General features: G+C 44.6%; 1 protein-coding gene across 1 annotated transcript in view; it reads left to right on the top strand.

Annotated features, from left to right (window-relative positions):
- Positions 1 to 24,056, top strand: part of LOC141165040 (uncharacterized) — a 101,744-nt gene that overhangs the window by 56,706 nt on the left and 20,982 nt on the right. The window contains exons 13-15 of the mRNA XM_073650690.1: positions 48 to 294; positions 6,048 to 6,140; positions 8,325 to 8,652. Of these exons, the coding sequence (XP_073506791.1) occupies positions 48 to 294; positions 6,048 to 6,140; positions 8,325 to 8,652 (668 nt within the window). The remainder of the gene's footprint in view (positions 1 to 47; positions 295 to 6,047; positions 6,141 to 8,324; positions 8,653 to 24,056) is intronic.

The following is a 24,056-nucleotide window of genomic DNA, read 5'->3' on the forward strand; positions in this document are numbered from 1 at the left end:
CTATGTAAGTAATGTGTAGTTGATTGTGATACAATTTAATTTTGCAGGTGTTGATTCACCACATATACGGAAAATGTCTGATGCCCCTCCAAAAATGGCAAGAAAACGAAAAGTCCAGTCTGCTGCTGTATTCGCCATTATATCACCTGTTGTAAAATCCCAGCCTGTCACAGAAACAGATGTAGAGAGTGCACTGCAGAAAGAAAGTGCCCTACTACATGGCCGCTTTCTATCGGCACCTGCTCATTCTCATACTATGAGATGGGATACATCACTGAGCCCAGCTTCACCTAGGTATGGAAACATGAAGCACTGAAAGGGTTACAAGACCCTTATGCAGCTGCTCCAATAAAGGGGTTAAGAAGAGAAAGACAAAACACAATATAGGGTAAAAATGTAGGAGAAAAGGGAGGATGGGGAAGGAGAGCCATGGATTCGCTCACCTGGTGTAGTTGTGCAATATATAGGCACAACCATATTGAATGCTGAATTATACCTGCTCTGAGCCTACAAACATCAACTGGACTAAGCTTTTGGGCTCTTTCACACGTCAGTATCTCCGGTATGAGTGGTGACAGTTTCCACAAGTACTGGAGACACTGACACATGCATACCCATTCAAATGAATGTGTATTTGCACACCTCAGTGTGTTTTGACGGACCGTGTGTCCATGTGCTACACACGGAGACAAGTCTGTTTTTTTGAGGACACACAGTCCGTAAAACATACCACACGGATGACATCCGTGTGTCATCCAAGTGACACGTAACGGCGCCTGGGAGTCAGCTCTACAGTTGGGGCTGCTCCCAAGCGCCGGGTACTGAACACTGCCCTCATCATGGTTCCCTGCCGGTGCTGCGATCAGCATCAGCAGGGACTATGATGAGGGTAGTGGAAGTCTTCTCCCGGTTTTCACCTGTGTAAAATAAAAATAAAATAATAAAATCCATGTACTCACCTCTCCTAGGTGTCCCCCGCTGTAATCCATGCGACTGCTGCCGCCGAGGAACCAGGGAGAATGAGCCACTCCGGAGCTGCAGCTCAGTGAGTGACAAGACACCACTTCTGAGCTGCAGTGCCGGGGGGGGCTCATTCTCCCCGGCTCCTCGGCAGCAGCGGTCGCATCGATTACAGCGGGGGACACCTAGGAGAGGTGAGTACATGGATTTTATTATTTTATTATTTTTACACAGGTGGACACCGGGAACAGACTACTACTACCCTCATCACTGTCCCTGCTGGTGCTGATCGCAACATCGGCAGGGAATCATGATCAGGGCAGTGTTTAGCACTGGCGCTCGGGAACAGCGCTAACTGTAGTGCTGATTCCCAGCCGTCTGTCTATGTGAGCCTGATGCGGCACACGTGCCGCACATGGATGCAACACGTAAAGCACACACGGGACACGGATATCTCCAGTACCGGTTTTTCCAGTATCGGAGATATGCGGACGTGTGAAACCGGCCTAAGGGTAGGCAAGTGAGATCTAAAGTAAAAGCAATTGAGGATGGGTGCGTTGTTAATAAAACAGTGGAAAACTCCAGGGCCGGCTCCAGGTTTTTGTGGGCCCCGGGCGAATCGCTCCGCACAGCATACTGGCCCCCATAAAATGCTCCATACTGGATACTGGCCCCCATATAATGCTCCATACAGGATACTGGCCCCCATATAACGCTCCATACAGAATACTGGCCCCCACATGATGCTCCATGCAGGCTGTGCCCCCACATAGTGCTCCATGCAGGCTGTTCCCCCCACATAAAGCCTCATGCAGGCTGTTCCCCCCACATAATGCCCCACACAGGCTGTCCCCCCCCCAAATAATGCCCCATACAGGCTGTTCTCCCCCATATAGTGCCCCATGCAGGCTGTTCCTCCCCCATATAGTGCCCCATGTAGGATGTCCCCCCTTATAATGCCCCATGCAGGATGTCACACACCCCCTCCCTTATAATGCCCCATGCAGGATGTCACACCCCCCCTCCCTTATAATGCCCCATGCAGGATGTCACACCCCCCCTCCCTTATAATGCCCCATGCAGGATGTCACACACACCCCCTCCCTTATAATGCCCTATGCAAGATGTAACCCCCCCCTTCCCTTATAATGCCTCATGCAGGATGTCACCCCCCCCCTCCCTTATAATGCCCCATGCAGGATGTCACCCCCCCTTATAATGCCCCATGTAGGATGTCACACACCCCCTCCCTTATAATGCCCCATGCAGGATGTCACAGCCCCCCTCCCTTATAATGCCCCATGCAGGATGCCACCCCTCCCTCCCTTATAATGCCCCATGCAGGATGTCACCCCCCCCTCCCTTATAATGCCCCATGCAGGATGTCACCCCCCCTCCCTTATAATGCCCCATGCAGGATGTCATCCCCCCCTCCCTTATAATGCCCCATGCAGGATGTCACCCCCCCTCCCTTATAATGACCCATGCAGGATGTCACACCCCCCCCCCTCCGTTACAATGCCCCATACAGTATGTCACACCCCCCCTCCCTTATAATGCTCCATGCAGGATGTCGCACACCCCACTCGCTTATAATGCCCCATGCAGGATGTCAGACACCCCCACCCCACCATATAATGCCCCATGGCCCCATACAATAAAAAAAATTGAAAAAAAATCAAATACTCACCTCACTTCTCACCTGCTGCCGCTGCTCCGGACTCCAGCGTCGCTGGCGTCTTCTCGCTCTGCGCTGTGACGGCTCAAGAGAGAGCGCGGTGGAAAGACGTCACCGCGCCCTCTGACCTGAGACGCCACAGTCAGAGGACGCGGAAGAGACCGGAGCTGCTGCGGAGGCATGGGGAGAGGTAAGTATTGTGCCGGGTGCCGGGGCCCTGAGCAAGCGAGAGGGAGCGGGCGCTGGCACCGCTCTCCTTCGCTCACGGGTCTATTACGCGGCGAGGTTCCCGACGGCGAGTGGGCCCCCCCACCTGCTCAGGGCCCAGTTGTGGGGTAAAATGCCTTTAGGCCACATTCACACATTCAGTATTTGGTCAGTATTTTACATCAGTATTTGTAAGCCAAAATCAGGAGTGGAACAATCAGAGGAAAAGTATAATAGAAACATGTCACCACTTCTGTATTTATCACCCACTTCTGGTTTTAGCTTACAAATACTGATGTAAAATACTGACCAAATACTGTATGTGTGAACGTGGCCTTATTAAGAGTAAAATATTTTACTCAACAGCTACCACCGAATATCTCTATTTTATTGCTAGCACACCCAACCTCAATCTTTTATACAATGGATCCTATCCATTAAGGGCCTATGCACCCGCTGCAGATTTGTCACTTTTTTTTCTGAGCATATTTGTCACAAAACCTGAATACCAGCAAACTTAATGAGAATCCGGTCTCGTGCACACATTACTTATTTTTGACTTGCAGATTTGGAGCAGATTTAAATCTGCAGCATGTCAATTCTTTCAGCGTTTTTGCTGCAGATTTTACTACATGATGAGCTTTTTGGTGAGTATTTCACCAAAAAGGGAAAGTAACCTAATGAGATGAGTGGTTAAAAACGCATGTAAAAAAATGCGGAAAAAGTACGACTATTTTACCCAGCGTTTTTCCTGCCAAGAGATGCAAAAATGGTGCAAATACATAAAATGTTTTCAGGGTTAAAAAAAAAAATTGTCTTTATCATTAAATAGGGAGAATTTGTCTATGGGGTACGTTTGGTATTGAAGCTGAAATCCACTCAAGTGAATAGAACTGAACTGCAATACCAGAAAAAAAAGTATAATCACGGACAACCCCATTTAAAGGGTTTTCCATGTTTAATGAAAAATTACCCATAGCCACCAATAGTGCTAAAATATACATTAAGTTCTTTTTTTTCTTTTTTAAATGGGATCTTATGAATGACAAATGACTCACAGTTGGACATATACACTACTGTTCAAAAGTTTGGGGTCACCCAGACAATTTTGTGTTTTCCATGAAAACTCATACTTTTATTTATCAAATGAGTAGCAAAATGAATAGATTTTTATTTGAAAGAATATTTTTTTCCTTCAAACTTTGCTTTCGTCAAAGAATGCTCCCTTTGCAGCAATTACAGCGTTGCAGACCTTTGGAATTCTAGCTGTTAATTTGCTGAGGTAATCTTGAGAAATTTCCCCCCATGCTTCCTGAAGCCCCTCCTACAAGTTGGATTGGCTTGATGGGCACTTTTTGAGTACCATACGGTCAAGCTGCTCCCACAACAGCTCAATGGGGTTGAGATCTGGTGACTGTGCTGGCCACTCCATTACAGATAGAATACCAGCTGCCTGCTTCTTCCCTAAATAGTTCATTCATAAGTTGGAGGTGTGCTTTGGGTCATTGTCTTGTTGGAGGATGAAATTGGCTCCAATCAAGCGCTGTCAACAGGGTATGGCATGGCGTTGCAAAATGGAGTGATAGCCTTCCTTATTCAAAATCCCATTTACCTTGGACAAATCTCCCACTTTACCAGCACCAAAGCAACCCCAGACCATCACATTACCTCCACCATGCTTGACATATGGCATCAGGCACTCTTTCAGCATCTTTTGAGTTGTTCTGCATCTCTCAAATGTTCTTCTGTGTGATCCAAACACCTCAAACTTTGATTCATCTGTCCATAAAACTTTTTTCCAATCTTCCTCTGTCCAATGTCTGTGTTCTTTTGCCCATATTAATCTTTTGCTTTTATTAGTCAGTCTCAGATATGGCTTTTTCTTTGCCACTTTGCCCTGAAGGCCAGCATCCCGGAGTCGCCTCTTCACTGTAGACGTTGACACTGGCGTTTTGCATGTACTATTTAATGAAGCTGCCAACTGAGGAGCTGTGAGGCGTCTATTTCTCAAACTAGAGACTCTAATGTACATGTCTTGTTGCTCGGTTGTGCAGCGGGGCCTCCCACTTCTCTTTCTACTCTGGTTAGAGCCTGTTTGTGCTCTCCTCTGAAGGGAGTAGTACACACCGTTGAAGGAAATCTTCAGTTTCTTGGCAATTTCTCCCATGGAATAGCCTTCATTTCTAAGAACAAGAATAGACTGTCGAGTTTCACATGAAAGTTTTCTTTTTCTGGCCATTTTGAGAGTTTCATAGAATAAACAAATGTAATGCTCCAGATTCTCAACTAGCTCAAAGGAAGGTCAATTTTATAGCTTCTCAAATCAGCCAAACCGTTTTCCGCTGGGCTAACATACTTGTACCAGGGATTTCTAGGGTTTTCTAGACATCAATTAGCCTTCTTACACAGTTAGCAAACACAATGTACCATTAAATCACTGGAGTGGTGGTTGTTGGAAATGGGCCTCTATACACCTATGTAGATATTGCAATAAAAACAAGACTTTTGCCGCTAGAATAGTCATTTACCACATTAACAATGTATAGAGTATATTTCTGATTCATTAATGTTAGCTTCATTGAAAAAAATGTGCTTTTCTTTAAAAAATAATGAAATTTCTAAAAGACCCCAAACTTTTGAACAGTAGTGTACATTTTTTTTATGTTTGTATAACACCTTACAGCAAACATTTTATGATATATCTGAATCAGAAACGAGTTATATGTAAATGAAAACTCTAGAAAATATCCAGAGGATGCTTTATTAAAACTAGTGCAAAATAAAAAGCAATATACTTTAAAATACCATCTGGCCAGAAAAGCACCGCATAAAAAAGCACTTTTTTGATGCATTAATTTTCCCATTCAGTAGAATGGATGAAAAATACTGCAGATCTGAAACTGCTTTAAATTTGCAAGGCAATTTTTTTTTTTTTAAATCTCATTTACTTTTCTGGGACAATAAAATGCTGTGGTTTTTTTCGTGACAGAAATGTATGGAAAACCATGGGAAAAATGCGACGTGAACATATCTTAACTGGCAGCACCATAGCTTTCAACGGTCACCTTCCCTCTCTCTCTATGGGAATAAAGTGTGGCTACGGCCAATTTAGCTAAGATATTAGACTTGCTGCCCAAAAACAAAGTGATGACTGTTTTTGTGTCTGTATTGCATTGAATTTCTTTATTGATGTCTGATTTAGACCTTCATCTTTATCAAGCACAAGAAGGGAACAAACTGCTGCTGATCCAAACTTAAGCAAAACTGAAAATGGATTAAGTGTTAATAAATCAGGGTAAGGAACCACAGTTTGCCTTAAGTAACAATTTTATTTTACCATGAACTATACATTATATGAATTTCTATTCAATAGCATGATGTAAGGGCAGAGACAGACTGCCGTATAACTCGTGCGATGATCACATCGCTCCGAACGGACTGGCTGGCACATCCCCTGACCTGAGCATGACAGCGTGATGGATTTCTATGCGGCTGTCTCGCTCAGGTGAGGAGAGCTGACGGCCAGTACAAGGATTGCGATAAATACAGCTGTTTGTCTCTGCCCTAAAAATGCATGTATAAAGACTTGCAAGCTGATGTGCATTGTAAATTTATGGATACTAGAACATTAAGGCTATATTCCCACAAGGAGTTTTGGTGAGTTTTTTACGCTGTGTATGACGCGCCCCCTGGGCCGTGAGGTACCCAGAGCCGAGCCTGTAGATGCTGGGTGTTGTAGTCACCGTGGCGGTGACCCGGTCCGTGACCCAGGTGGTCAATCTAAGGCGTATTTATATATATGGGTGTAAATGTCCGACTACGCCACCTGTGGAGTGCAGCTAATGAGGCCGCCGCTATGGAGCAGTCCTTTGAAGCTGATGGTTTGGCAGCAAGGGTGATATAACTCCCTACAGGAAGAGTGTAGCTTCAGGGCAGTGTGCGTGGATGATGGTGGTTGCGCAGGGCGTTCCAGTGCAGTGAGTGCTGGCGCAGCAAGGAACACAGAGACTAGATAGTGCAGTCCCAGGGTCTTTACTCATAGTTATTGCAGTTCAAGTTACAGACGTCCAAGCAACTTCCCACGTCGTGCTGCGCATACTCAGTGAGGGGCTCAGTCCACCCTCAGGTATCTCTGGAGTATTTAGCAGGACCCCCTTCTGTGTGTCCTCTCTCTGGCCTGCTCCCTGCACCTCACACCTAGCGACACTTCTATCCGGTACCCTTGGGCCTTGGCGGGCGACGTATGTTCTGTCCCCTGGATCATATGTGGCTACCTTCTTAGTGAAGCTGGCGTGGACTTCTGACTTACAGTACATACAGTGCTGCAGCCTCCGGTTTCTAGTTGAGCCTTAGTAGTTTTCTCCACTAGTTGAGGGCTTGCTGCACGGCCCGTACCCCTAGGGTCCCTTCTCTCCTCATTCCTGGAGCCGTCCTGCTCCCTCTCCTTCTCTTCCCAGACTTGGGCCTCACTGTCCAGGCCCGCCTCTAGAGCAGAGCTCGTGCAGAGCCTCTGCTCCTGTCACTTCTCTTCCTCTCACTGCCTGACTGAAACTCCTTCTTTGATCTAAGATGGTGTCTCTATTTTATACCTCCTACTACAAGTGCTCCCAGGATCTACGTCCTCCACCCCATCCACTACATAGTTCCCCCTCTCTAGGTGGTTCCCCCCACTCCAGCCAGGGACCAGGGACTGTGCTCTCCTGTAGGAGCAATCTCGCCCTGTCCCCCGGAAATGTGGTGTAGTGAATGCAGGTGTTAGGGTCCCGAGCCATACTCCTTCCTTACCTGAGAGTGAGATACCACACCTCTGGGTGAGATGCAGTACCTCTGTGGCGACTGAACCCTCAGGGGTGCCACATGTATTTTTAAAAAAATGCAAATAACCTATTTTACTTAATGGGTGCAGAAATGGTGCATAAAATCTGCAACATAAAACACTGACTAAAAGCTCATCTTTGGAACGTAGCGTAAGGGTGCTTTCACATTGTGTTCCAGCACCTGTTCGGTGGCCCCATTGGAGGCCATAGACTACAATGATGTCGGCAGAGCAAACGTGTGCTCTGCCGTGCATCATTTTCGAGCGTGTATACTGGAGGCGGACACTCAGACGTAGTAGACTGCATCTGAGTCTACGCCTCCAGCAGGCATGTACGCCCGAAAATGATGCACAGCGGCAGAGCGCACGTTCGCTTTGCTAGCACCTTTATAATCTATGGCCCTGTCGGCGTATACGTCCGAATCCCATTTTGCGGGAGTTCGGACATAAGCCCCGACTGGGCCACCGAACGGGTGCCAGAACACAATGTGAAAACACTGATAGAGCTCAGTTTTTTTCACCAAATTATATTTATTGGCTTTGATGAGGATAATTTTAGATTATTCTTATTTCTTGGTTTGTCAACTCATTAAGATTGTGTATTTAAAACCAATTTTAGACTTCAGCTGAATTTTTCTTTGTGCTCCCCTAACATTCCTGTAGGACGCATGCAGCAACTCTTACCAATCCCCCGGTTCCTTTAGAACAGTGTCCGGAGAAGATTTGGCACACATCACATTATACCTGCCCCGTTGTCTTACAGAAAATGATGTTGGGTGAAGACAGCAGTATTTGTAGGTGTAGTAGTCACCAGGTTCCCTATGTGACAGACCTGGAGTTTGACCAGCTGATAAGTAAGACTTCATCCTTGGAGCAGATCATTGTAGTGTGTATGGTGTCATCCTTGGGCTGCGAGAAAACTGACAATAAGGATTTGCTAGACCAGTTATATGAAAAGAAGAACCGCTATAGAAGTATGCCATGTATGCAGGTAAGTAACTCAAATGGTGGTTTATGGTACATTATTATTTCACAAACTGTATAGCACCATGCCTACATACAAATTTTAAGCAGGAGGCATTAAAGGTACTTTTTCAAGCATGTCTTTTGCCCAAATTAATTAGTTCACATGATGCATTTGTGTTGAAATTTTTTTTTTGCCACTGTTAGTTTTTGCTGTAATTTTCCAAAAGTATCGCAAAAATTGCGTGATGTGAACATACCCTTACAGTTCTGTACATTTTTAAATTATACCTGGTTTAGTTTGGTTTCTAAACCAAGATTCCAAGCACCATTCTACAGTATATGTAACGTGGGTGCATTCATAAGTCTATCACTCAAGGGTGAGATTGCCATATGTGGAAGCTGTGAAAATGTATTCAAGGCACCACTGATTCAGAGAAAAATATGATTCCTACTATCTATTACATTGCAAGGCATTGTGCTAATGGTTCAATGGCTTTTGGAAAACTAGGAAATCATAACTTCCAAGAACCATATCTGTCCACATGTTGCTTCTGGTATTTCAGCGCAGCTGTATTGAAGTGAATTTGGCTAAGCTGCAATATCACACATAACCTGGGGACAGGCTTGGCACTGTTATTGGAAGAAAGTAGCCACATATTTCTAATTCTGTACAACGGGTGGGGAACCTTTTTTCTGCCAAAAGACATTTGGATATTTATACCATCCTTCGGGGGTCGTACAAAATTATGAACTTGAAATTTAATCTGCTATATTTGGTCAAACATTTAATTAATTCACCTCTAATGTAATGACTGGAACTGCTTCACTTTGGTGTGATGATGTGTAAGCAGGTAACTGGATGCAATACGCAGAGAAGGGCAAGGCAGAAGTAACCAGCTGCTAAACTATTAATTCTTCTGCTGCGAAAATAGGAAGGGGGTGATTGGAACAAAGAGTAATTCCTAACAGGGTATTTACAGAGTACAATATTCAATATACAATAATAGCAAAGTTGTTATCAAGAACTATAACTCTTCACTAATTTCTAATGAGAACAATGTTCACAGTAACAAGGGTGTCGCTATAACGATTCTCTTTATCTTCCAGGCCCTAGCTGGGGTCTCTGGTTCTTCCCGCTAGGCCACAAGTCCTTTTGATAAAATCAATCAATGCTCTCTGGGCCTGCTGTACCACTCCTGATTGTTCCCTGTACCGTACGTCAATGTCGGAAGTAACGGCCAGGTTCACTTGCGCCTCCTGTTCACTGCCGCAGACGTTCACCTCCAAATTAGGGTCCTCGCCAGATCTTTGGGACATGACCTGCGTCGGGCGTCTTTAGGGTCCGGATGAACAAGGGCTGGGCCTTGGGTCTTGTCTGTCGTAGTCTGGTCTCTGGATCTTGACTGGCGCAGGGCTGGGCCTCAGGTCTTAACCGATGTGGTCTGGTCCACGGATCTAGCTTGGCGTAGTCTGCATTTCACTCGCGGGCGCGCAGCAGCCCGCTGGTATGGTATCTCGAGTGCATCCCGGTATCTCGACCACAACATCCCTCCGAGCACACGTCCTGCTGCTCTCTCTCTTTGTGCCAAGAAACTTCCCGCCTTGCCATTCTAGCCTTTTATATTGGGTGACTGCGTCATGAATGTCACCCGACCTGGTCCTCCATCTAGACGCCTCCTTTTCAAAACACTCCCAGCTGTTATTGGTTTCGCAGGGTCCTGGTTGGACAGTAGGTGACAGTCTCCGTACAGCCCTGAGGAATTTTATCTTTCATGGCACACCCTCTTATAGATGTTAGGTAGTATTGATGATGTTGTTGCTCACAACTGCTTTTCCAGATTTGCGTCGGTCTGGAGCACAGGTGTTATGCACGTAGGAAAGACAAAGTGCAACACGAAGGGATAAGGGGAAGGGAGCTCAGACACTAAGGAAAGAGGGGGTGGAGACCGCCTAGGCTGATCTGATATCACCCTGTCTTCTCTATCGTCCCTATATTGGTTTCTCACCAATCACCGATCCTAAAACCCTGTATCACCCTTCAGCTAGGCCCTAGCTAGGGAAGTGGGTTATGTGCGCTAGTCAGTCCCCACTAACTACTAAAGACAGCAAGGGGAGACAGAAATGAGGAAGTAACTTAGCTTGAGCAGACTTTAGAGAGATTATACACACGGCCTCTTAGCACCAAAGAGGAAGTAAACAGACTGCAACAGCTCCAAGCCTTCACAAGGGGTCATGTGAATATCACCGACACCGCCCTATAGCAAACTGAAAGTATTTAAACACCCAGGCCAGGGTGATAATTAGAGCAGGATGGAGGTAGCCGCTGGGTCCTAGAATGAGACAGCTTCTAAGAAGGTGTCTGTAATGCCAAACGAAGAGATCTCCTGCAACCAACTGCGGGGCGACTGACTGTCACATCTGACACACCCGTGACAACAGGCGACTCTTTGCGATGAATTTTGAAAAGAATTCGCAGCAGTAAGTTTTGAACTCAGATGAACATCACACGGCAGGTCTCACTGCTTATGTGACATTTCTAGAACTCAAGCAGTGGAAGGTCTACAGAATATAATTCACATAGGAGATACCTGGGCTGGAGCATATATATCACACAGGAGACGCTGTGACTGGAACACATACATCACATAGGATACGTTTGGGCATATACATCACAGGAGACACTGGGAGCATATACATCACAGGAGACGCAGGGGGCAATTATACGTCACAGAAGGCACTGGAGGCATATACATCACAGGAAGGGCTGGGACAGATACATCACAGGACGAGCAGGGGGCATATACATCACAGGAGGAGCTGAGGCACATATATTAAGAAGGGACTGCATCAGTATATCACAGGAGACGTCAGGGCACATACATTACAGGAGACTCTAAGGGTACATACATCACAGGAGACGTCAGGATGAAAGCCTTCATTGCACGTGCCGCAGCGATTAGTAGTTGTAGTTTTGCTGGTCGTCGGCCCAAGCTCTCCAATCCCCGGCCCAAGCACTGCAGTCACCAGGAATCTGCTCGGGGTCCAGAGAAAAGGACGTCTGGAGGTTCCCCACCTCTGCTGTTCAACCTTTTTAACACCCGCCTGTTCCCTATCTAACCTATCTAACGCGCCTCTCCCCCTCTCTGACCACAACCTACTCACATTCTCTTCTCTCTCCTCTCTAGGTGCACAATCCCCACTCCACAAACTTGCTCACCCTCGCAGAAATCTCACCTTGATTTACCACTCACTTTCTGAGTCCCTTCTCCCTCTTGCAGACATAGGTTCCTTACACAATGCAGATGAAACCGCCACTTTATATAACACCACAACAGCTACAGCTCTCGAATCAGTCTGCTCCCTCACACACACCAAAGCCCGAACAATCAACAGGCAACCCTGGCACACCAGCCTGACTAAAGAACTGAAGCGGGCTTCCAGGGTTGCTGAGCGGAGATGGAAAAGATCCCATTCCAACGAAGACTTTATCACATTCAAACATTCCCTCCCACTTTCAAGTCTACACTCACTGCAGCAAAACAAACCTACTTCTCATCTCTCATATCCTCCCTGTCACACATACCTAAACAGCTATTCAACACTTTCAATGTTCTATGTCCCCCAGCACCTCCCCCCTCTCCTCTCATCTTAGCTGAAGGCTTTGCCTCATTCTTCAAGCAGAAGACTGATAACATCAGAGAAAGCTTTGGCCTACAGTCCGCACAGCTCCTCCTCATAACTACTCAGTCCTCCTTCTCCACCATTACAGAAGACCAACTTTCCTCTGTACTCTCCAGATCACATCTCACCACCCGTTCACTTGACCCGATCCCTTCCCACCTCATCCCAAGCCTCACTACAGTCTTCATACCAACCCTAACCCATCTCTTCAGTCTATTACTAACAACTGGTGTCTTCCCTTCATGCTTTAAACATGCCTCAATCACACCCATCCTCAAAAAGCCCTCCCTTGACCCATCCTCTGTGTCTAGATATCAGCCCTTATCACTTCTCCTTTATGCTTCAAAACTACTGAAACAACATGTCCATCTTGAACTGTCCTCCCACCTGTCCTCCTGCTCCCTCTTTGACCGCTTACAAACTGCCTTCCGACCGCATTATTCCACTGAAACTGCCCTGACTAAAGTCACCAATGACCTACTAACTACCAAATCCAAGCGACATTACTCTGTCCTCCTCCTCCTGGACCTGTCATCTGCCTTCAACACAGTGGACCATTCCCTCTTACTACAGATTCTCTCATCTATTGGCATCATATACTTGGCCATATCTTGGATCTCTTCATACCTAACAGACCGGACATTCAGCATCTCCCACTCACACACCACCTCCTCATCTCATCCCCTATCTGTCGATGTCCCCCAAGGTTCAGTTCTAGGACCCCTGCTCTTCTCCATCTACACCTTCAGCCTGGGACAGCTCATAGAGTCCCATGGCGTTCAGTATCCTCTTTATGCTGATGACACACACAGATCTTCCTCTCTGGACCCGATATCATCTCATTACTAACCAGAATCCCACAATGTAGAGTACAGACCAAAAGTTTTGACACACCTTCTCATTTGAAGATTTTTCTGTATTTTCATGACTATGAAAATTATATATTCACACTGAAGGCATCAAAACTATGAATTAACACATGTGGAATTATATACTTAACAAAAAAGTGTGAAACAACTGAAAATATGCCTTATATTCTAGGTTCTTCAAAGTAGCCACCTTTTGCTTTGATGACTGCTTTGCACACTCTTGGCATTCTCTTGATGAGCTTCAAGAGGAGGTAGTCACCAGAAATGGTTTTCACTTCACATGTGTGCCCTGTCAGGTTTAATAAGTGGGATTTCTTGCCTTATAAATGGGGTTGGGACCATCAGTTGTGTTGTGCAGAAGTCAGGTGGATACACAGTTGATAGTCCTACTGAATAGACTGTTAGAATTTGTATTACGGCAAGAAAAAGCAGCTAAGTAAAGAAAAACGAGTGGCCATCATTACTTTAAGAAATGAAGGTCAGTCAGTCCGAAAAATTGGGCAAACTTTGAAAGTGTCCCCAAGTGCAGTTGCAAAACCAACAAGCGCTACAAAGAAACTGGCTCACATGAGGACCGCCCCAGGAAAGGAAGACCAAGAGTCACCTCTGCTTCTGAGGATAAGTTTATCCGAGTGACCAGCCTCAGAAATCGCAGGTTAACAGCAGCTCAGATTAGAGACCAGGTCAATGCCACACAGAGTTCTAGCAGCAGACACATCTCTACAACAACTGTTAAGAGGAGACTTTGTGCAGCAGGCCTTCATGGTAAAATAGCTGCTAGGAAACCACTGCTAAGGACAGGCAACAAGCAGAAGAGACTTGTTTGGGCTAAGGAACACAAGGAATGGACATTAGACCAGTGGAAATCTGTGCTTTGGTCTGATGAGTCCAAATTTGAGATCTTTGGTTCCAACCACCGTGTCTTTGTGTGACACAGGAAAGGTGAACGGATGGACTCTACATGCCTGGTTCCCACCGTGAAGCATGGAGGAGGAAGTGTGATGGTGTGGGGGTGCTTTGCTGGTGACACTGTTGCGGATTTATTCAAAATTGAAGGCATACTGAACCAGCATAGCTACCACAGCATCTTGCAGCGGCATGCTATTCCATACAGTTTGCGTTTAGTTGGACCATCATTTATTTTTCAACAGGACAATGACCCCAAACACACCTCCAGGCTGTGTAAGGGCTATTTGACCAAGCAGGAGAGTGATGGGGTGCTACGCCAGATGACCTGACCTCCACAGTCACCAGACCTGAACCCAGTCGAAATGGTTTGGGGTGAGCTGGACCACAGAGTGAAGGCAAAAGGGCCAACAAGTGCAAAGCATCTCTGGGAACTCCTTCAAGATTGTTGGAAGACCATTTCCAGTGACTACCTCTTGAAGCTAATCAAGAGAATGCCAAGAGTGTACAAAGCAGTCATCAAAGCAAAAGGTGGCTACTTTGAAGAACCTAGAATATAAGACATATTTTCAGTTGTTTCACACTTCTTTGTTAAGTATATAATTCCACATGTGTTAATTCATAGTTTTGATGCCTTCAGTGTGAATGTACAATTTTCATAGTCATGAAAATACAGAAAAATCTTTAAATGAGAAAGTGTGTCCAAACTTTTGGTCTGTACTTTATGTCCGCTATTTCATCCTTCTTCTCTACTCGATTTCTAAAACTTAACATGGACAAAACGGAATTTGTCATCTTTCCACCATCTCATTCAACTCCCCCCAACAGACCTATCCAACAAAGTCAATGGCTGCTCACTCTCCCCAGTCCCGCAATCACGCTGCCTTGGGATAACCCTTGACTCTGATCTCTCCTTCAAACCACATATCCAAGCCCTTTCTACTTCCTGCCAACTCAAAGATATTTCCCGGATCCGTACATTCTTTAATCAAGAATCTGCAAAAACACTATTGCATGCCCTCATCATCTCCCTCGACTACTGCAACCTTCTGCTCTGTGGCCTCCCTTCTTACACTCTCGCACCCATCCAATCTATCCTAAACTCTGCTGCCCGACTAATCCACCTGTCCCCCTGCTATTCCTCAGCCTCTCTTCTCTGTCAATCCCTTCACTGACTCCCCATTGCGTAGACACTCCAGTTCAAAACCCTAACCATGGCATACAAAGCCATCCACAACCTGTCTCCTGGTACTCACCTGCACGCAACCTCCGATCCTCACAAGATCTCTTTCAGCACTCCCCTCTTATTTCCTCTCCCCACAATCTCACACAATTTTTTTCCCGTGCATCCCCTCTACTCTGGAACTCTCTAAACCAACATATCAGACTCTCGCCTACCATGGAAACCTTCAAAAGGAACCTGAAGATCCACCTCTTCCGACAAGCCTACAATCTGCAGTAACCCTCGCCCCACAATACTACTGCACGACCAGTTCTTCCCTCACCTACTCTATCCTTACCCATTGCTTGTAGACAGTGAGCCCTCGTGGGCAGGATCCTCTCTCCTCCTGTACCAGTCAATGACTTGTATTGTTCAAGACTATTGTACTTGTTCTTTAAGTATACCCCTTTCACATGTAAAGCACCATGGAATAAATGTCGCTATAACAGTAATAATAAGGCCATGGCTCCACTATCAGTATTTTGTCAGCATTCGGTCAGTATTTTTTCTCAGGTGTGGGAGCCAAAACCAGGAGTGGGTGATAAATGCAGAATTGGTGACTTGTTTGTATTATACCTTTTCTCTGATTGTTCCTCACCTGGTTTCGGCTCCCACTCCTGAGAAAAAATACTGACCGAATACTGACTAAATACTGATTGTGGGGCCGCGGCCTAATACTGAGGATTGGCATACTGGTGATATAGAAGGTGCCCTATGAATTAGGAAGGGCCTCTAATTTCTGTATCCAGTCCTTGCCACAATTAAATTCTCAGGAGTTTGCAATAAATAACATATTTGTAGTTACTTAGAATTATATGTTTATGCCTTATTGCTTAAGCATATAAAATAAAAGAAAAGAGCAAGCTATACGGGTGTGAACAGACCAGACTACAAAATGTTGTACTCATTCATTTTGTAAGAAGTGAAACTATGAAAGTGGTTTTGCCAATTGCAATGGTAATGATAGATTTCTGTGTACGATTTTACACGTGTATATTTCTTATCAATAGAGGAACATATTATTTTACCAAAAGTTAAACTGATAAATCACATATACTCCACTATATATTCAGGATTAGGCCATAGCCCCACTATCAGTATTTAGTCGGTATTTGGTCAGTATTTTTTATCAGGAGTGGGAGCCAAATCCAGGAGTGGGTGATAAATGCAGAATTGATGCACTTGTTTCTATTATACCTTTTCATAGAATCATAGAATGGTAGAGTTGGAAGGGACCTCCTCGGTCATCTGGTCCAACCCCCTGCTCAAAGCAGGATTCTCTAGATCATCTCAGACAGATGTCTGTCCAGCCTCTGTTTGAAGACGTCCATTGAAGGGGAACTCACCACCTCTCGTGGCAGCCTGTTCCACTCATTAATCACCCTAACTGTCAAAAAGTTTTTTCTAATATCTAATCTGTGTCTCCTCCCATTTAGTTTCATCCCATTGCTTCTAGTCTTTCCTTGTGCAAATGAGAATAAAGATGATCCTTCTACAATGTGACAGCCCTTGACATATTTGTAGACCGCTATTAAGTCTCCTCTCAGTCTTCTTTTTTGCAAGCTAAACATTCCCAAATCCTGCAACCGTTCCTCATAGGACATGGTTTGCAGACCAGTCACCATTCTGGTCGCTCTTCTCTGAACTTGCTCCAGTTTGTCTATGTCTTTTTTAAAATGTGGTGCCCAAAACTGTACACAGTATTCCAGATGAGGTCTGACCAAAGAGGAGTAAAGACCGATAATGACTTCACGTGATCTAGACTGTATGCTTCTGTTAATACATCCCAGAATTGTATTTGCCTTTTTTGCTGCTGCATCACACTGTTGACTCATGTTCAGTCTATGATCTATTAGTATACCTAAGTCTTTTTCACATGTACTGTTGCTTAGCTCTATTCCTCCCATTCTGTATATGCTTTTTTCATTTTTATTGCCCAGATGTAGTACTTTGCATTTTTCCCTGTTAAAAACCATTCTGTTGGTTGCTGCCCACTGCTCCAGTTTATTTAGGTCTTTTTGAATCCTCTCTCTCTCTTCTCTAGTATTAGCTATCCCTCCTAGCTTTGTGTCATCAGCAAATTTAATCAGTTTACCCTCAATTCCTTCATCTAAATCATTGATAAAGATGTTGAACAATACAGGTCCCAGGACGGAGCCCTGTGGTACCCCACTTGAGACATTCATCCAGCTGGATGTGAAGCCATTTACAACCACCCTTTGAGTCCGATCACTAAGCCAGTTATGAATCCACCTAACAGTTGCCTGGTCCATTGCATACTTGGTCATTTTTTCAATAAGGATGGTGTGAGATACTTTGTCAAATGCTTTGCTGAAGTCAAGATATTGTTAGAACCTTGTTCTTAGTTTTTTTTCCTTTGCTGGTCACATGACCTTGTTGGCCTATTTAATCCTGCTCCGCCCTTCTGGCTTTGCTGGACTTCATTGTTTAACTACTTTCTAGCTAGCCTGTGCCCTGTATCTAACTCTGTTAGTTTGCTTGGTCTACGGACCTCTATGTTCTATATATTTTGTTTGTTCGTTTGTCTGCTACTATTTCTGTTAGGAGGTGTCCCATTTTCCTCCCAGTCCTTAGTACTTGTAGGGATTCCTTCCCCACATCTATAGGTCTCCGTACAGACTAGCTTAGGACTTTAGCAGGTCTGATCGCAGGATCAGGTTCCCTGTTACATCATAGGGATTAAGCTGAGTTCTATCGTAGGGACAGATCTCCTCTCTTTCCTTAGCTCTGGTAGCAGAACATAACAGTAAGTCCAGCCCAGCAAATGCTCTAAGGAAAGATTTTTTTTTCTGTTCCATCATGGTGTCGGTTCTGGATTTGGCTAAACACCTGCAGGGACTCTCTTTGGAGGTGACTGAGCTCCGTCAGCACGTGAGTAACTGTCCTGGAGCACATTTCTTGGAGCCTAAGGTACGTTTGCCGGATTTATTTTTTGGTGAACACCGAGAATTTTTTTCATTTAAAAATGCTTGCTTATTGTATTTTCGTTTGAGACCCAAGTCCTCTGGGGATGATTCCCAGTGCATAGGGTTTATAATGTCACTTTTGCGCAAAGAGCCTCAGGAGTGGGCCTTTTCTTTGCAACCTAGTGATACATGCTTCAGATCAGTGGATAGTTTTTTTTCTGCTTTGGGACTATTATATGATGATCCTGACCGTTTCGCATCAGCTGAGACTGAGTTAAGACGTTTGAGACAGGGATCAGGTAATGTGGAAAAATATTGTACTCATTTCCGTCGATGGTCTACTCAAACAGGGTGGAACGATTCTGCTCTGAAAAGTCTATTTCTTGCTGGGCTCAGTGAAAGGGTTAAAGACCTGCTAATTGCTTATCCTACACCTGAAGATTTGCAACAGGCTATGCAATTAGCTATACGGGTGGATAGGAGACTGCGTGCAAGGGTTAATGAGAGCAAATCCTCTGCTATGTCAGTTTCTGGTTATGAGAATGTGTGTACTAACAGTGGTGAATCGATGGAGATTGGAGCGATGGCACCTCGCTCTCAAGAAAAAGATCGCAGATTTTCTGAAGGCTTGTGTTTCTATTGCGTAAAATCTGGTCATTTGATTAAAGACTGTGAGCTTCGTATCAAGAAAGAAAAAAAAATGGTCAGTCATGCCCGTATTGCCTGTTTAAATTCCAAGGGTGTATTTTTAGCTGCTTCCACGATTGCTCAGGAAAAATTAATGGAATTTCGGGTGTTTGTTGATTGTGGGTCTACTCTGAATGTAATTGATGGGGGATTCTTGGAAAGACTCAATTTAAAACCCGAACCTTTATCATCCCCCATTGCTGTGGTCTCTGTGGATGGTTCCCCTTTGAAGAATATTACTCTCAAGGTCTGTGAATTTCCTCTCACTATTAATGGTGTTCACCATGAGAAATTGGATTTGGTAGTGTTGAATAACTTGCCTTCTCCAGTAATATTGGGATTGCCCTGGTTAAAATTTCACAATCCTGTACTGGATTGGTCTACCAGTGAAATTAAATCCTGGAGCCATAAATGTTATGACAAGTGTTGTAACGGGCGTATTGCAGCTTTGGATAGGGGAGAATTGCCTGTTCCTATTCAGGATTTTTGGAGAGTTTTTTTCTGAGAAGGAATCGCAGGTTTTGCCTCCCCATAGAGACTATGATTGTTCTATTGAATTTGTCCCTGGAGCGACTCTTCCTAAAAGTCGTTTATTTAACCTTACTATTCCTGAGAGGAAGGCTTTGGAGGAATACATACAGACAAGTTTGGCCGCCGGTCACATTAGGCCCTCTAAGTCTCCTGTGGCGGTTGGATTTTTTTTTGTAAAAAAAAAGGACGGCGGTTTACGTCCTTGTCTGGATTTTCGTGAGATTAACAAAATTACTGTACGCAATCCTTACCCACTGCCATTGATTCCTGATCTGTTTAACCAGTTAATGGGGGCCAAGTGGTTCTCTAAAATTGACCTTAAGGGGGCATACAATCTGTTGCGCATGAAGGAGGGTGACGAATGGAAGACTGCTTTTAACACTCCTGTGGGTCATTTTGAGAATCTGGTTATGCCTTTTGGTCTTACTAATGCTCCTGCATTTTTTCAGAATCTTATTAATGACATCCTTAGACCTTTGATCGGCAAAAATGTGGTTGTGTATTTGGATGACATTTTGATTTATTCGCCAGATCTGGAGTCTCATTGGCGGAGCGTACGTGAGGTATTACAGTTGTTAATGGACAATTCGCTTTTTGCTAAGCTGGAGAAATGTGAGTTCGCTGTACAGAGAATTAGTTTTTTGGGCTACATTATCTCCAGCGAAGGTTTTGAGATGGACCCGGTTAAAGTTCAAGCTGTACAGGAATGGCCTAGGCCTATTGGTTTGAAATCGATACAGAGGTTTTTGGGTTTCGCCAATTATTACAGAAAATTCATAAAAAAATTTTCTAGTATTGTCAAACCTCTGACCGATCTCACCAGGAAAGGTGCTGATGCGGTTCAGTGGTCTTCTGAGGCCATTGAAGCTTTTGTGTATCTCAAGGAGAGGTTCACCTCTGCTCCCATCCTTATGCAGCCTGATGTGACTAAACCGTTTTTGGTTGAGGTTGATGCTTCCTCTGTGGGGGTTGGCGCAGTATTGTCTCAGGATAACGGGGATGGATTACATCCCTGTGCCTTTTTTTCAAAAAAATTTTCGGAGACTGAACTGAATTACGATATTGGTAATCGGGAATTATTGGCTATTAAACTCGCATTTGAACACTGGCGCCACTTCTTGGAAGGTGCGGAATTTCCCGTTCAGGTTCTTACGGATCATAAAAATCTGATATATCTTGATGCTGCCAAGCGCCCGAATGCCCGTCAGGCTAGGTGGGCACTGTTTTTCTCGCGGTTTAATTTCTCCGTTACTTACATCCCTGGTACTAAGAATGTTAAGGCGGATGCCTTGTCTCGCAGTTTTTCTCCCATAGTCGGTGCTGAGAAAGAGGAGAACATTTTACAAGAAGGTGTTGTGATAGCTGCTTTGGACTCCGTTTTGGAAGATGAGATTCTTAAAGCACAGGAGAATGCCCCATCTAACACTCCTCATGGGAGGTTGTTTGTGCCTGGGACCTTTAGGAGAGATTTGTTTGTTGAGTGTCACGAATCTCGGTTGGCAGGTCATCCCGGAATCTCTGAGACCAAGAGACTGGTGGGTTGCAGTTTTTGGTGGCCTGGATGGCAGAAGGAAGTCATTAAGTGGGTGCGCCAATGTACTATTTGTGCTAGATCTAAGTCCTCACATACTCCTGCTGCGGGGTTGCTTTGTCCTTTGGAGGTTCCCAGTGCTCCTTGGACACATTTGGCTATGGACTTTATAACTGACCTTCCCCCCTCTGAGGGTTTTACTGTCATCTGGGTGGTCGTGGACCGTTTTAGCAAGATGTGTCACTTGGTTCCCTTCGTCAAACTGCCCTGCGCTAAAACTCTCGCTAAGGCCTTTGTCAAGGAAATTGTCAGACTTCATGGCGTTCCTACTGACATTGTTTCTGATAGAGGTCCTCAGTTCGTGGCTCGTTTTTGGCGTGCCTTTTGTGACAGGTTGGGAGTTCATTTGTCGTTCTCGTCCGGATATCATCCTGAATCTAATGGCCAGACAGAAAGGAAAAACCAGGATGTTGAGCAGTTCTTGCGTTGTTTTGTGGCAGACAATCAAGAGGGGTGGTCTGAGTTTCTGCCACTTGCTGAATTTGCTCTGAACAATCATACATCTTCTTCTGCTGGTTGTTCGCCTTTTTTTTGTTGTTCTGGGAGACATCCGTCGTTTGGGTCGTTCTCCAAGTTGGGATCTGCCGTGCCTGAGGAGGAGAATTTTTCCGGTGATTTGGAGAGAGTTTGGACGGATGTGCGTGGTAATCTTCAGGAGGCCAACAGAAAATCTAAAGACTACTTTGATAGGAAACGACAGGAGGTTTTGTTCGCTGTTGGTGACATGGTTTGGTTGTCCTCTAGGAATCTGCGGTTGAGGATTCCTTCTAAGAAATTGGGTCCCAAGTTTGTAGGGCCCTTTAAGGTGCTTCAGGTTGTCAACCAATCTGCTGTTAGGTTAGAGGTTCCTACCTCCTGGAGAATTAATCCGGTATTTCATGTCTCTCTGTTGAAAAAAGCTGTTGTATCGGATTGTGACGCCTCTGCCTCTGTTCCTCCGGTGGTGGAGGACGGGGAATATGAAATTTCTCGCATCCTTAACTCTAGACAGTATAGAGGTAGTTTGCAGTATCTTGTGGCCTGGAAAGGTTTCGGACCCGAGGATAACTCTTGGGTGAGGTCGGATGATGTTTCCGCGTCCAGACTTATCAGAGCATTTCACAGGAGATTTCCTGATAAGCCTGGTCCTAGGGGATCCGGAGGATCCTCTTAGAAGGGGGGGTACTGTTAGAACCTTGTTCTTAGTTTTTTTTCCTTTGCTGGTCACATGACCTTGTTGGCCTATTTAATCCTGCTCCGCCCTTCTGGCTTTGCTGGACTTCATTGTTTAACTACTTTCTAGCTAGCCTGTGCCCTGTATCTAACTCTGTTAGTTTGCTTGGTCTACGGACCTCTATGTTCTATATATTTTGTTTGTTCGTCTGTCTGCTACTATTTCTGTTAGGAGGTGTCCCATTTTCCTCCCAGTCCTTAGTACTTGTAGGGATTCCTTCCCCACATCTATAGGTCTCCGTACAGACTAGCTTAGGACTTTAGCAGGTCTGATCGCAGGATCAGGTTCCCTGTTACATCGTAGGGATTAAGCTGAGTTCTATCGTAGGGACAGATCTCCTCTCTTTCCTTAGCTCTGGTAGCAGAACATAACAGTTATACTATATCTACAGCATTTCCCTGATCCACCCAGTCAGTGATTCTGTCATAGAAGGAAATTAAGTTAGTCTGACATGACTTGTTAGTTACAAACCCATGCTGACTCTGGTTAATCACTTCATTCTTATCCATGTACTTGCATACATGTTGTTTAATAATTTGTTCAAAGATCTTTCCTGGTATAGAAGTCAGACTCACCGGCCTATAGTTCCCTGGGTCCACCTTCTTCCCCTTTTTGAAGATAGGAACAACATTTGCTCTTCTCCAGTCTTCTGGGACTTCTCCTGTTCTCCAAGAATTTTCAAAGATTATGGAGAGTGGTTCTAAAATTTCTTCTACGATCTCCTTCAGTACTCTGGGGTGTAATTCATCTGGACCTGGAGACTTGAACTCATTTATGTTAGCTAAATATTCCCTCACAATCTTTCTGTTTACAGATAACTTGGATTCTTCTATTCCTTTAAAAGGACAGTGAAGATCAGTTGATGTTACATTTTCTTTCTGAGAGAAAACAGATGCAAAATAGGAATTAAAAAGTTCGGCCTTCTCAACATCCTCTCTTACCATTTCTCCATTTTTCATCCTGTAAAAATCCTATAGCATCTTTGACTTTTCTTTTACTTTTGACATACCCCCAAAATCCTTTTTTATTGCTTTTGACATCTCTTGCAAGCCTTAATTCATTGTCAGCTTTAGCTAACCTGATACGTGCCCTACAGGATCTGCAGACTGCATTATAATCTTCTTTAGATATGCCTCCCTCTTTCCATTTAATAAACATTTCTTTCTTTCTTTTTAGCATGTGTTTAAGTTCTGTGTTCATCCATCCTGGTTTCCTTAAATGCTTCCCATTCTTCCTACTTTTCGGGATTGTTAACGATTGTGCTTTGAGAATCTAATTTTTAAAAATTTCCCATCCATCCTGGACATTTTTGTCCTTAAGGACATCCAGCCATTGGATCCCTCCTATTCTCTTTCTGAGTCTCTTAAAATCTGCCTTTCTAAAATCTAACCTTGAAGTTTGAGTCTTCACATGTCTTCCTCCTCTAGTTATCCAAAATTCTATAATAGCATGATCGCTGCCTCCTAGGGTCCCAGCCACCTTTACCTCCTCAACCATTTCCTCCCTGTTTATAAGGATTAGATCCAAAGTAGCAGATCCCCTTGTTTTCTCCCCTACCTTTTGGAAGATAAAGTTGTCAGCAAGAGAGGATAAGAATTTGCTTGACCTGTTAGTTTTACTCGAGAGAGATTCCCAACAAATGTCTGGATAGTTGAAATCTCCCATGACCACTACGTCATATTTTTTGGAGAACTTGGTCATTTGATACATAAAGAGTTCATCCATATCTTCAGCTTGCCCAGGTGGCCTGTAGTAAATGCCTATAATGGTGTCCTTTCCATTGTTCTCTCCTTGAATTCTTA

Source organism: Phyllobates terribilis, unplaced genomic scaffold, assembly GCF_046119375.1.
Source record: "Phyllobates terribilis strain yellow unplaced genomic scaffold, ASM4611937v1 Scaffold_11__3_contigs__length_659146591, whole genome shotgun sequence".
In the NCBI taxonomy this organism is placed as follows: Eukaryota; Metazoa; Chordata; class Amphibia; order Anura; family Dendrobatidae; genus Phyllobates; species Phyllobates terribilis.